The sequence below is a fragment of the Dromiciops gliroides genome, chromosome 4 (genome assembly GCF_019393635.1).
Source record: "Dromiciops gliroides isolate mDroGli1 chromosome 4, mDroGli1.pri, whole genome shotgun sequence".
NCBI classification, from domain to species: Eukaryota; Metazoa; Chordata; class Mammalia; order Microbiotheria; family Microbiotheriidae; genus Dromiciops; species Dromiciops gliroides.
Window position 1 is genome coordinate 32,237,740 of NC_057864.1, and position 11,767 is coordinate 32,249,506.

Here is an 11,767-nt window from a genome sequence, read left to right on the forward strand (position 1 = left end):
GAGTAGGCAGAGAAAGCAGAAGACCATGGAAAACTTCTTTGGGGGAAAGGTAGACCACAATACACCCTCAGAAGAAGAAGATAATAACAGGGTCAAAGCTCCAACATCCAAAGCTTCCAAGAAAAATATGAACTGGTCTCAGGCCATGGAAGCTCTCAAAACAGACTTTGACGTTGCTCTAATTTTTCTCTTATAATACGACTAATGCAGAAATATGTTTAGTGTTATTGTGTGTCTGTGTGTGTGTGTGTGTGTGTGTGTATATATATATATATATATATATATATATATATATATATATATATAAAACCTATATCAGATTACCTGCTGTCTAGGGGAAGGGGGAGGGAGGGAGAAAAATCTGAAATTGGAAAGCTTGTATAAACAAAAATTGAGAACTATCTTTACATGTAATGGGAAAAAAATTAAATACTTAATTTTAAAAAAAAACGGACTTTGAAGAGAAAGTTAGGAGATATAGAATGAGGATGTAGAGAAAGGCAGGAAAGAATGGAAAGAGAAATGAGAGCAATGCAGGAGAGTCATGAGAAAAAAGTCAACAGTTTGAAAAGCCAAATGAAAAAGGAGATTTAAAAACTGTCTGATGAAAATAACTGCCTAAGAATTAGGATTGAACAAATGGAAGCTAGTGACCTTATGAGAAACCAAGACACAGTAAAGCAAATCCAATTGAATGAAAAAATAGAGGGCAATGTGAAATATCTCCTTGGAAAAACAGCTGACCCGGAAAATAAATCTAGGAGAGATAATTTGAAAATCATTGGACTACCTGAAAACCATGACCAAAACAAGAGCTTAGACACCACCCTCCAAGAGATTGTGAGGGACAGTTGCCCTGATATTCTAGAAGCAGAAGCTAAAATAGAAATCTAAAGAATCCACCTATCACCTCCTGAAAGAGATCCCAAAAGGAAAACCTCCAGGAATGTTATAGCCAAATTCCAGAATTCACAGGTCAAGGAGAAAATACTACAAATACAAGATAGTTTGGGGAAAAAGGCACTGACAGTTGGAAGATTAGGAGAGTTTTATGCAGAAGGTAGTGTTTGAGCTACTTTTTCTTTTTTAAGTGAGGCAATTGGGGTTAAGTGACTTGCCCAGGGTCACACAGCTAGTAAGTGTTAAGTGTCTGAGGCTGGATTTGAACTCAGGTATTCCTGACTCCAGTCCAGTGCCCTATCCACTGTGCCACCTAGCTGCCCTGAGCTACATATTTTTTAATACCTATTTTTAGCATTCATTTTTTTTAATTTTGAGTTCTAAATTATCTCCCTCTAGCTCTTCCCTGACCCACTGAGAAGGCAAATAGTATGATATCAGTTGGGGGGGGGGGGCAAGGCAATGGGGTTAAGTGACTTGCCTAAGGTCTCACAGCTGGTGTCAAGTATCTGAGGTCAGCTTTGAACTCAGGTCTTCCTGAATCCAGGGCCAGTGCTTTATCCACTATGCCACCTAGCTGCCCCATGATATCAGTTATACATGGGAAGTCATGCAAAACATTTCTATATTAGCCATGTTGCCAAAAAAAAAAAAAGTTTTTGAAAGTCTGCTTCAGTCTACTCAGAGCTCATCAGTTCTTTCTCTGGAGAGGGTTAGCATTTTTCATCATGAGTTCTTTGGAATTGTCTTGATCAGAGTAGCTAACTTTGTTACAATTTTTCTGTTACTGGAGGATTAGGAAAGGTTTCATACAGAAGGTTATGTTTGAACTTCATCTTAATTTTTTAAAAATAAAGTTATTATTTATCATATAATTATAAAAGTAAAGTCTCTCCCACCCCACTTGTGGTTTCAGACTTTGGGGGATGTTACAATAAATTAAGATGTTAAACTCGTAACATTGTTCTCCTGCTTCTGTTCACTTAACTCTGCAACACTTACTAGCTATGTGACCCTGGGCCAAGTCACTTGACATTCATTCCCCCCCACCAAAAAACTAAAAAAAAAAACTCTGCATCAGCTCATATAAGTCTTCCAGGTTTTTCTGAAACCATCCTGACTATTGTTTCTTATAGCACAATTGTATTCCATCACAGTCATAAACCACAACTTGTCCCATTCCTCAATTGATGGGCATCCCCTCAATGTCCAGTTCTTTGCCACCACAGAAAGAGCTGCTGTTATAAATATTTATGCACAGGTGGGTCCTTTTCCTTTTCTTTAATAACTATTTGGAGGCATAGAATCCTAGCAGTGGTGTGGCTGAGCTAAAGAACATTGAGGGACAGCTAGGTGGTGCAGTGGATAGAGCACCAGCCCTGGAGTCAGGAGGACCTGAGTTCAAATCCAGCCTCAGACACTTGACACTTACTAGCTGGACAAATCACTTAACCCCAATTACCCTGCAAAAAAAAAGAAAGAAAGAACATTGAGCTGCATCTTAGAGAGGCCTGTGGGTCAGGGTCTCAAGCCTTTGCTGGTGATGCTCCATCAGCCTCTGGTAAAGAGGCTGCAAGAATTAGCTGTTTGGGAAAAGTCTCAAACACACAGCTTTCCATGTGCTACACTATGAAATGAATAGAGCCTGACCCTGCACCAGCCACCAGTAATATGGAAACAAAATGAAATTGGGTCTGTCCTCCAGGAGCTCACATTCTACTGGGACTGGGCCCTTGATTTCACCAGGAGAGGGGAATTCCAGGTGAGAAACTCTCCACCAGTGTCACTTGGTACTTTCTCCGCAACTCAGCCTTAGAGGGGCTGTCCAGAGTCCAGCTCCCGTGTGTGCACAGATGGGCTGGGTGAGGAGTAAAGAAGGCTTTTTGTAGAAGGCAGTGCTCGAGGGAAGTCATTTAAAGAAGGAAGTGAGGACTGGATTTGCTGGACAGAAAGACATTCCAGAGCCTCCTCTCCCTGTGTTTCAGCCTCCTTAAAGCCATCCTTGGTCTTCTTGGAAACCTCCAATCTACAACCCCTCAGTGTTTTTTTAGGCCGCAAGCCCTGCTGTGACTTCATCTTCCTGCCTTTCAATGCCTCTCATGCCATTTCACTTTCACACTGCCCCCTTTCTGCTCTTGCATCACTCACCCCCTCTTCCTGTTGTCCTCATCTCTAGATGTGCTCCCACCATCCACCTCCTCGGTTTTTACTGAATGGAACGAGAAAGCTGACAACCACACTGACTACGTGCTTTATAAATAGTAACATTGCATTCAGCAAGGGCTTGAAGGTTTGCAAAGCACTTCACAAATACCTAATTCTACCTTCACAATTCTGGCAGGATATCGCTGCTAGTCTCATCTCCATTTTGCAGATGAGGAAACTAAAGTAGACTGACCCAGAATCACAGAGCTCAGAGAGTTGAAGGCTGGATTAATTGATATTAACCAACCTCATCTGGCCCCTTACTGCAGCAAGATGGTCCTCCTTCTATTCCTCTTTCATTGAATCTCTGTCCTAGTCACTTCTCTTTCTCAGTCGAGAATTCAGCCTTTAGCCTCCTACTTGACTGAGAAAATTGAGGCCATTCTGTGTGAGGTCCACTCTGCCATTGTCTTCATCTCAAAGCCTCCTGACATCAGGCCCCCATACTCTCTTCTTTTCTGCCAGTTTCTGATAGAGATGGCCCTTCTTACCAACATCAACCCCTCTCCAAATGCCCTGGATCCCCTCCCCTTATGTTCTCTTCAGCAGACTCCATTCTCAAACGTCCCTCTCTATGGTATCTTCACAACATCACCCTTTCTACTCTTGGGTCCGTCCCTCTTGCCTTCAGACATTCCTCCAATGGGTTTCTCTGTTATAAAAAAGACATCGCAAGTTTGACATGTTCAAAACGGAACTTCATTCTCTTCCCAGATTGCCTCCTTATTAAAACTTCTCCGTTTCTGTCAAAGTCACCACCATCCTTCCAATCTCCTCAGTTCATAACTTGGGTTTTGTCCTGGATTCCTCCTTCACCCCTCCTAGTGGTTTTTTTGTTTTGTTTGGTTTTATTTTATTTTATTTGGTTTTTTTGGTGAGGCAGTTGGGGTTAAGTGACTTGCCCAGGGTCACACAGCTAGTAAGTGTCAAGTGTCTGAGGCCAGATGTGAACTCAGGTACTCCTGAATCCAGGGCCAGTGCTTCATCCACTTCGCCACCTAGCTGCCCCCCTCCTAGTGTTCTTAAACACGCCGCCTACTTATATCACCGGCTACCAGACTGGCCACCAGGGAAGGAGGGAGATTCCTTGTCAAAACTAAAGATGTTTTTAATTCCTAATGGAAGAGCCACGAGTGAGATGGAACAGCAAGGACCAGGCATCCTAAAGTTTAAAGACTTTAATAAGGGGCAACTAGATGTCGCAGTGGATAGAGCACCGGCCCTGGATTCAGGAGGACCTGAGTTCAGATCCAGCCTCAGACACTTGACAATTGCTAGCTGTGTGACCCTAGGCAAGTCATTTAACCTCAATTGCCTCACACATAAAAAAAGAAAGAAAGAAAAAAAGAGGGGGGAAAAACCAACTTTAATAGCTGGTACGTGGAAGTTCCTAGTCCTAGATCTTGCCTGACAAAACTCTCATTGTGTGTTTCCTTAGAGCCCCTCCAGCACCACCCCTCCCATCGAGATTAGCTCCTGCCGCCTAACCAAGCTGACCCGTCGGACCACAGACAAAAAGAGTGAATTCCTAAAGACTCTGAAGGACGACCGGAATGGAGAGATCTCAGAGAACCGAGAATGTGACAAACTGGAGGACGTAAGAGCAGAGGCTTTGGATGAGAGGGGTGGGGGGAGCACCTTGCTGGAAATGGCTTCCTTGTGTTTCTGGATCAATACTGATCTATAAACACTTGAATTTTTACTTTGGTGAAGGAACTAATAAACCATTTGCATACTTAAAGGCATTAGTTATGGGCACAGTAATGGGCAATTTTACCAAAAATCCTTTTGTAGTTTATAGTTGTCCACCCTAAAATGTTTTTTTCCTAGGAAAGGTATTGCCGGGGCGGCTAGGTGGCGCAGTGGATAGAGCACCGGCCCTGGAGTCAGGAGTACCTGAGTTCAAATCTGGCCTCAGACACTTAACACTTACTAGCTGTGTGACGCTGGGCAAGTCACTTAACCCCAATTGCCTCACTAAAAAAAAAAAAAAAAACAAAGAAATGTAGGTTAAGATCTGTGTGAAGCTTTATAGCAACCCAGTGCCAAAAGCAAGGACCAGATGAAAGGCCTGTTTAAATTAAAGCCCCAGTCCCAATTTTACCAGATATACCAGACCGGCTTGTTTCTTTCCTTTTCTTTTTTTTTTTCCCTCCCTAGCTTCTGTTCCACTAAAACTGAGGTTACCCCTTCAGGAAAGAGAATCAGCACAACAAACACCTCCCGTGCCTCCATTGTCGCAGAGAAACAGAGTCGCGCTAAGACTGGGCCTAGTAAAGGCTAAGATGAAACTTGGTCCTGGTTAGCAAAAATAGCGAGTCATCCCCTGAAGTGGTCACTTGTTTTCCTGATCACACTGTTCAGTTATAATTACAGAAAGTATTTGGTTAAAGGCCAGTGGAAATACACAGTCTGAATTCAAATAATGCAAGCCTTTCAGGGGATCCATTATTTTCAGTAAGTGGAACCTAGGCATGTGTATTATATCCACTGCCTACCATGTATAGAGGAACCACTAATCCAGAGGAGAGATTCTCTTCTGGAGCTGATTCTCATTAACGGGAGTCTCCGGCTGTCCTTGAGGTTGACATATAGGAATTAAATCAGTAGCCCCTAGGGAATGCACCCCAGGTACAGAGAAAACAAAATGGACGTGAGGAGAGGAGACCCTTCTGAAAAGATCTGGTCACCCTTGCTTTGGGAAGACCTGAGTATCACTGACAGCAATTTGAACTGATTCGGGGGTCAAGGAGGGTAGCACTCAAGAATTTGGAGTAAACGAATTAAATGATCAGAACTCTCCAGAAAAAGGACAGTGGAATGAAGACTGTATTGAGGGAGAGAACAATTAGGAAAATGACCCGTCTGTTAGAGGGCCATTGTAAAAATCCAGGGTGCTAGTGAGGGCAGTGACAGTGGGGATCAAGAGGTAGAGAGGGCTCACGAACTTAGATTGGGATGGGGTCTCTAGTAGAACCTCTCATTTTACAAAAGAGAAAACAGATTCAGTAGATAGAAAAAGCCTGGAAGCTGACAGAGGGAAGTGTTCATTAACACAGAGTTATAAAATTAGGCGTTTGGGAGGAGCCAGATTTCCTAAGAAGAGCAGGACAGGGGAAGGGGAAGAAGAACCAGCTCAGTTTTTGAGGTGCTGGGTGTGATGTACTTAGGGAAGGAATATAGGAATATTCATGTCCTGGCCTCGAAGTCGGGACTTGGGTTTTAATCCAAATTCCAGGATTCATTAGCACTTCCTGTTAAGTAGAAGTAAGAATACTGGCACTCCCTTCATTCTGAGGTAGCTCATGGTCCAGTGGACAAAATACTGAGCCTGAGGTCTACAAGACTCAAGTTCAGATCCAGCCTCAGACACTCACTAGCTATGGGACCCTGGGCAAGTCACTTAGACTCAGTTTGCCTCAGATTCTTCAGCTACAAAATGGAAATAATAACAGTACCCACCTCACAAGGTCGCTGTGCACAGTATTTGTGGCTGTGCAGTAGCACTTATAAAAAGTGCTTAACAGTGTCTAGCACAAGGTGATAGTAAGAAGACTGCTCTGAGAAATGTGAGTTGTCATCTCTACATAAGAGACTGGAACCCTGGGATTGCCCAGGGGCCTGGAACTGGGGACAGACCCATGGAGAGTGTCCTCATTAGGCATTGGACAGAGGCTCAGTGGCGTGAAGAATCCAAGCATAGTAGATGTGAGAGTTAAGAAAAAGCTTCTGCTCGACCTGCCCAGACCCCCTAGGAAGGGCGAGTGGCCATCCCACTCTGATTCTGCTCTCACAGCCTGGATTGTCTCCTTTGCACCGTCCCTTCTTGCACCTCATCCTGCTTTCTGGGACCCCTAGGGTAGCCAATCTAATCCCTCCTCCACTTGACAGCCCTTCTGGGCTCTCCATAGTGAACTGAAGGACCTTCCCCATCTTGATTGCCCCCGGTCGCTCCAAACACATGAATGTCATTTTGTACTCTAGTACCCAGAGCTAAGCACAAGACTCCTTCCAAGGACAGAGAAGGGCAGGACTGTCACCGTCCTGGTCCCAGTAAGCATGGCCCCTCCCAGAGCAGCTTAAGGTGGCATCGGCCAACTTAGCTGCCACGTCCCCTTCGTGACTCACTGGGCTTTGGCAGTCCCTACAGTCCCTACAGTGCCCAGGTCTATGTCCAGTCACTGTTTCTCCATGGCTCCCTCATCTTATTTTTGTGGAGTCGATTTTCCTCATACCCTCTAAGGAATTTCATTTTATTAGACTCAGCCCTATGCCCTAGCCTTTCAAGTTGCTTTTGTGTCCCAGCACTGCCTTTCAGCATGTCAGCTGTCCTTCCTGGCTTTATGTCATCTCCAAGTTTGAGCAGCAGTAGCAGCTCAACCTTTGTCCACATTATGGATAAAAATGTTAAACAGCACAAGTCCAAGCACAGATCCCGGGAACACTGCATGGGAGATCATTTGCAAAGAGCAGTTTTCGCAGGTGATTTCTTTCTCCCCTGCTGCAGATGGAGGGGAACAGCACACCAGAACCAAAGGAAAATGGGGAAGAGGGCTGCCATCAAAATGGCCTCACTCTCCCCCTAATGGAGGAGGGAGAAGGCCTTTCTCTCTCACTGGAAGCAGAACACAGGTGAGTGAAAGGAAAGTGATGGTGAGGAGTGTTGCTTAGTGTGAAAGCTGGCTGGTGGGCATTCGTGGGCTGGCAGGCCACAGGTAGGTTGTCATCTCGGGAAACTGTTATCGAGCATCTCATCATAGAGAGCCTGAGGCCTGCACTAGCCCAGACCAGTCTTTGAAGGGACCCAAAGGAAGTGTTAGTAGCATTGGAACAGGGTGAGAGATCAGCAGAAAGAAGGATTCCCTAATTAAAACACTGTTGACTCTACCCTCCAAGAACTCCATATTCCTGCTCCCTTCCCTGTGTCCCTGTATCCATCTTCCTTCATGTGCCTGTGGCCCTCCAGGTGGTTCTCACCTCCCGCCCCTGAACTGGTTTTTTGGCAGTCTGGCTTGGTACCTATGGTAACATTCGTCCCTTGGGATCCCTTTGGTGGTCTTGGTCATCTTAAAGTTCCCAGTTAGTAGGAATAATAAATCCCCTAGAGTGGTCATTAGTACTTGAATTCACACTGTTTGACATTGCACTTGTCATTGGAAATAGTGTGAATTGGAATGGTGTGACTACTTTTGAGGGGTCATTCTCACACAAACCAGGACCTGGCTAAAGTTTGGTACTGGCTGTTTCTGTGCCTTGCTGTCCCCCCTGTGCACCTGCTAGGGCCTTGGGTGTTTGGGCACAGAGCAGAGGGGAGCAGGACAGGAGGGGGCCGGAAGCTGCTGGGCTTCTTGCATCTGCCCTGTTCCCACTGACACCTTCCTTCTGTTGGAGCAGGTTGTTGAAAGCAATGGGCTGGCAGGAATATCCCGAGAATGATGAGAATTGTCTTCCCCTCACGGAGGATGAGCTGAGAGAATTCCACATGAAGACAGAGAAGGTATGTCTGCCCCTGGGCCAGACTGTGCAAATTCCCCTCTTGTCCCCCGGGAGAGCCCCTATTGACAGTGACTGTCCCCTTCCTCTCATCCCCAGCTAAGAAGAAACGGCTTTGGGAAGAACGGTTTCTCCCAGAACCGTCGCCTCTCCAGCCTCTTCGCCCCTTGGAGAAATGCTTTGAACCCTGAGGCCGAGGACTCAGGCACAGAGACAAGCAGCAGCGAAACTTCGGATGATGAGGCCTGAGCCGTGACCTGTCCAGCTCTGCTCCCCGTCAGGGTTGTATAAATGAAACCGCTCTTTTTCCTTTCTTTGTTCATTGCTGTTGAATCCTTCGTGCACAAAGGGAATGATCCCAAAGAAGAGAGATTGGCTTGTTTGGCTTTTTTTTGGGGGGGGGGGGTTCAGCCTGTTCTATGCTTAATAGAGGCAAGTTTGTATAGCTGGGAAATTTGTGACAAAATAAATATATAAGTATACATATACACACAAATTTCTATGTGTGTAAGACAGTAAACTCGTCTGGCAGAACTGGTGGCAGAAGCGAGCAAGAGTCCGACTTTGGCAGCCAATAGCTTTCTAACCCAGCCCCACCCACCCCAGCCGGCCCCCCCTGCCTGCCCTGGGCCCTCTGGAGCCCAGGACTACTCACAATGTGCTCACACAATCATTGTCAGTGACAAAATGACTATGGAAGTTATCATTGTGTTCAATTAATGCAAATAACATGGATTTTTAATTGTCTTTGATTTTTGGCGGCTCGGGCAGCTTTCATCACTTAACCAAGCATTTGTGGGTTTCCTTTTTTCCTTTTTGGGTACAGCTGTAAAATATTTGGATATAGGAATTGTTGTGTTATTCTTGCAGCCTTGATATTCAGGGTGGATTGTAAAATAGAAATTTTTGTGAGATTTCAAAGATTAAGATTATTTTGATAACATTATTTACAGATTTTAAAAAGTGGTTATCACATGAGTCTGTATAAGGGGAAAACTACTGCATCAAAAATAACTAACTTGGAATAAATATTTTGCATCAGTTTGCCAGTGGGATTGTCCTTCTTGTGTGAGAGAGTTTGGTCTTGAGGGAAGTGCTCCCGATTCTCTTCTGGTGCTGCCGTCAGCTTATAAATATGGCGGCAAATCTGGGGGGGGGGGTGCCAAATCCTTCCTTTCCCTTGGATGGTGAAAGCTGTGAGGGGTGCCTCACTGTGAATGACATTCCAGGCCTCTCATCTGAGGAAGGGGCCACGTCTGGTCCCATCCCACCTCTCTCTGCAGCCTCCTGCAGTGTTTCCCCGACCATCGCCTTTGGAATAAGGGACCAGCCTTGGGCTCTCCATGGCCTGAAGTACCACACACACACACACCCCTCTCTCTCCATTTTTGGCAGGAGGTCTCTGGCACTGGTAGTTTGGTTCAGATCGCACTTTATTTGAATGTTTTTCCTGGGCTCAGTTGCAGTTCCCAACCTCCATAAGTCACACCCAGAAAGGCCAGTGTGAAGCCCCCGTTTCTCTCTGTGCTGGCAGGGGGTGCCTGGCCCCCAACATCAACCCCATCTCACATGTGTAGACTGAAACCTGAGGGACCTTTAAGTAATTTCCAGAAGGCCAGGAGCCAACCACTGCAGCTGCTTTAAGTCCTTGAGACCTGGGCCTTCAGGACAATGTCCTCAACTCACCCCCTGCTTGTGTGTCCCACAAGCTCAGCCAAGGGATGGGGTGATCAGGGAGGTTTTTTGGAAGCTGCATGGGACAGGGGAGGGGCAGGGTGGTACATCATGAAGGCATTCAACAGTTATTACATATCCCTTGAATCAAAACATAAAACAAAGGCCCTGCTCTCCCTCCTGAAGCTGACAGCACTGGCAGCTAGTTAGAGGACCCAGGCCATCAGACACTGAAGAGAGTCAGTGTGGGCTCTATTAACTATTAATAATAATAGCTAACATTTCTGTAGGGCTTTCAGGTTTTCAAACTGCTTTGCATCAATTCATTTGATCCTCACAACCACCTTGGGAAGTAGGTACTATTATCCCATTGATAGATGAGAAAACAGGCTCCAAGAAGTCACACTGTGCACCCATTCTTGCAGCTAGTGTCAGACATGGAACTTTAATCCAGATCCTCCCAGCCCTGAGTCTAACACTCTAAGGAAGTAGCTGGAGCTCATTTAGGAAAGGAGAAACAAGATCAAAATCCCCACAAAGGCAAGATGTAATTGCAGCATAAGAACCAATAGAAGAGAAAGCCAGGAAGAGCTATCTGAACTGACACAGAGGGAAGTGAGCCAAACCTCAGGAATAACTTGCCCAGGGACCACAGTGTAACGATTGGAATAATGCCACCTGCTGGATACTTACTGTAGAAGAGTTCTGCCCATGAAGCGAAGGTCTTTGAGGGCAAGACCAGGAGTCAGGAAGTGATGTGGGCTAGTGGGAAGAGGAAGGAAGAGACTGGCGCTCAGTCTCGCTCTCTTTCCTTTGGACTCTGGTGGAGAGCGGAGCTAGAAATGTGCTCTCCCTTTAATAGATAGGAATCTAGGCCTTTCTCTCTCTCTTTACCAAATTCTTATTCTCCTTAATAAATGCTTAAAAGTCTAACTCTTGCTAAAGCTTATAATTTATTGGCGACCACTCATTAGATATTTTAGACAGTTTAGCTAGAATTTTAGCCCTTAACAACAGTTTAAAAAGAATTTTGAAAGACCTGCCCCATATCCAGAGGCCAAAGGTGACACACGACAAGTATGACTCTGTGGATTGTGATAAGGAAAAGCAAACTGTAAGTAATAGAAATGACCACCCCCTTTTTCTGTTTTACTTTGTATGCTCATTTTATTTGGGTTTTGCTTGTGGCAGAATAAATACACATTTTCCTTTTCTCCCTAGGCAAGAAAGCCAAAGCCCTGAGTGGTGCCAAAGAGTTCCTCATGACCACCAATGGAAGGCAAAGGATTAAAAACCCCACTGTGTAAACTGAAGCACCTCCATAGCAGGCACGTGACTAAGCCCTGGGTTATCCCTGCCTGCAAAAGGGTGACATTCTTACTGGGGAGATGTATGGAGGTTTGAGCGATCTTTTGGCCCAGACGTGGTTTCGCCGATACATGGCACTCTCGTGGTGAGGAAATGGTGGCTTGCCAGAATGTAGAATTGCCCAGAA

General features: G+C 45.4%; 1 protein-coding gene across 6 annotated transcripts in view; it reads left to right on the top strand.

Annotated features, from left to right (window-relative positions):
- Window positions 1-9,647, top strand: part of GPBP1L1 (GC-rich promoter binding protein 1 like 1) — a 72,268-nt gene extending 62,621 nt beyond the window's left edge. For all 6 annotated transcript variants that reach the window (XM_043999434.1, XM_043999440.1, XM_043999435.1 and 3 more), the window contains 4 exons: window positions 4,544-4,702; window positions 7,613-7,737; window positions 8,500-8,602; window positions 8,698-9,647. In XM_043999434.1, coding sequence (XP_043855369.1) covers window positions 4,544-4,702; window positions 7,613-7,737; window positions 8,500-8,602; window positions 8,698-8,847 — 537 coding nt within the window. In that variant the 3' untranslated portion in view covers window positions 8,848-9,647. The remainder of the gene's footprint in view (window positions 1-4,543; window positions 4,703-7,612; window positions 7,738-8,499; window positions 8,603-8,697) is intronic.
- The last annotated feature ends 2,120 nt before the right edge of the window (window positions 9,648-11,767 follow it).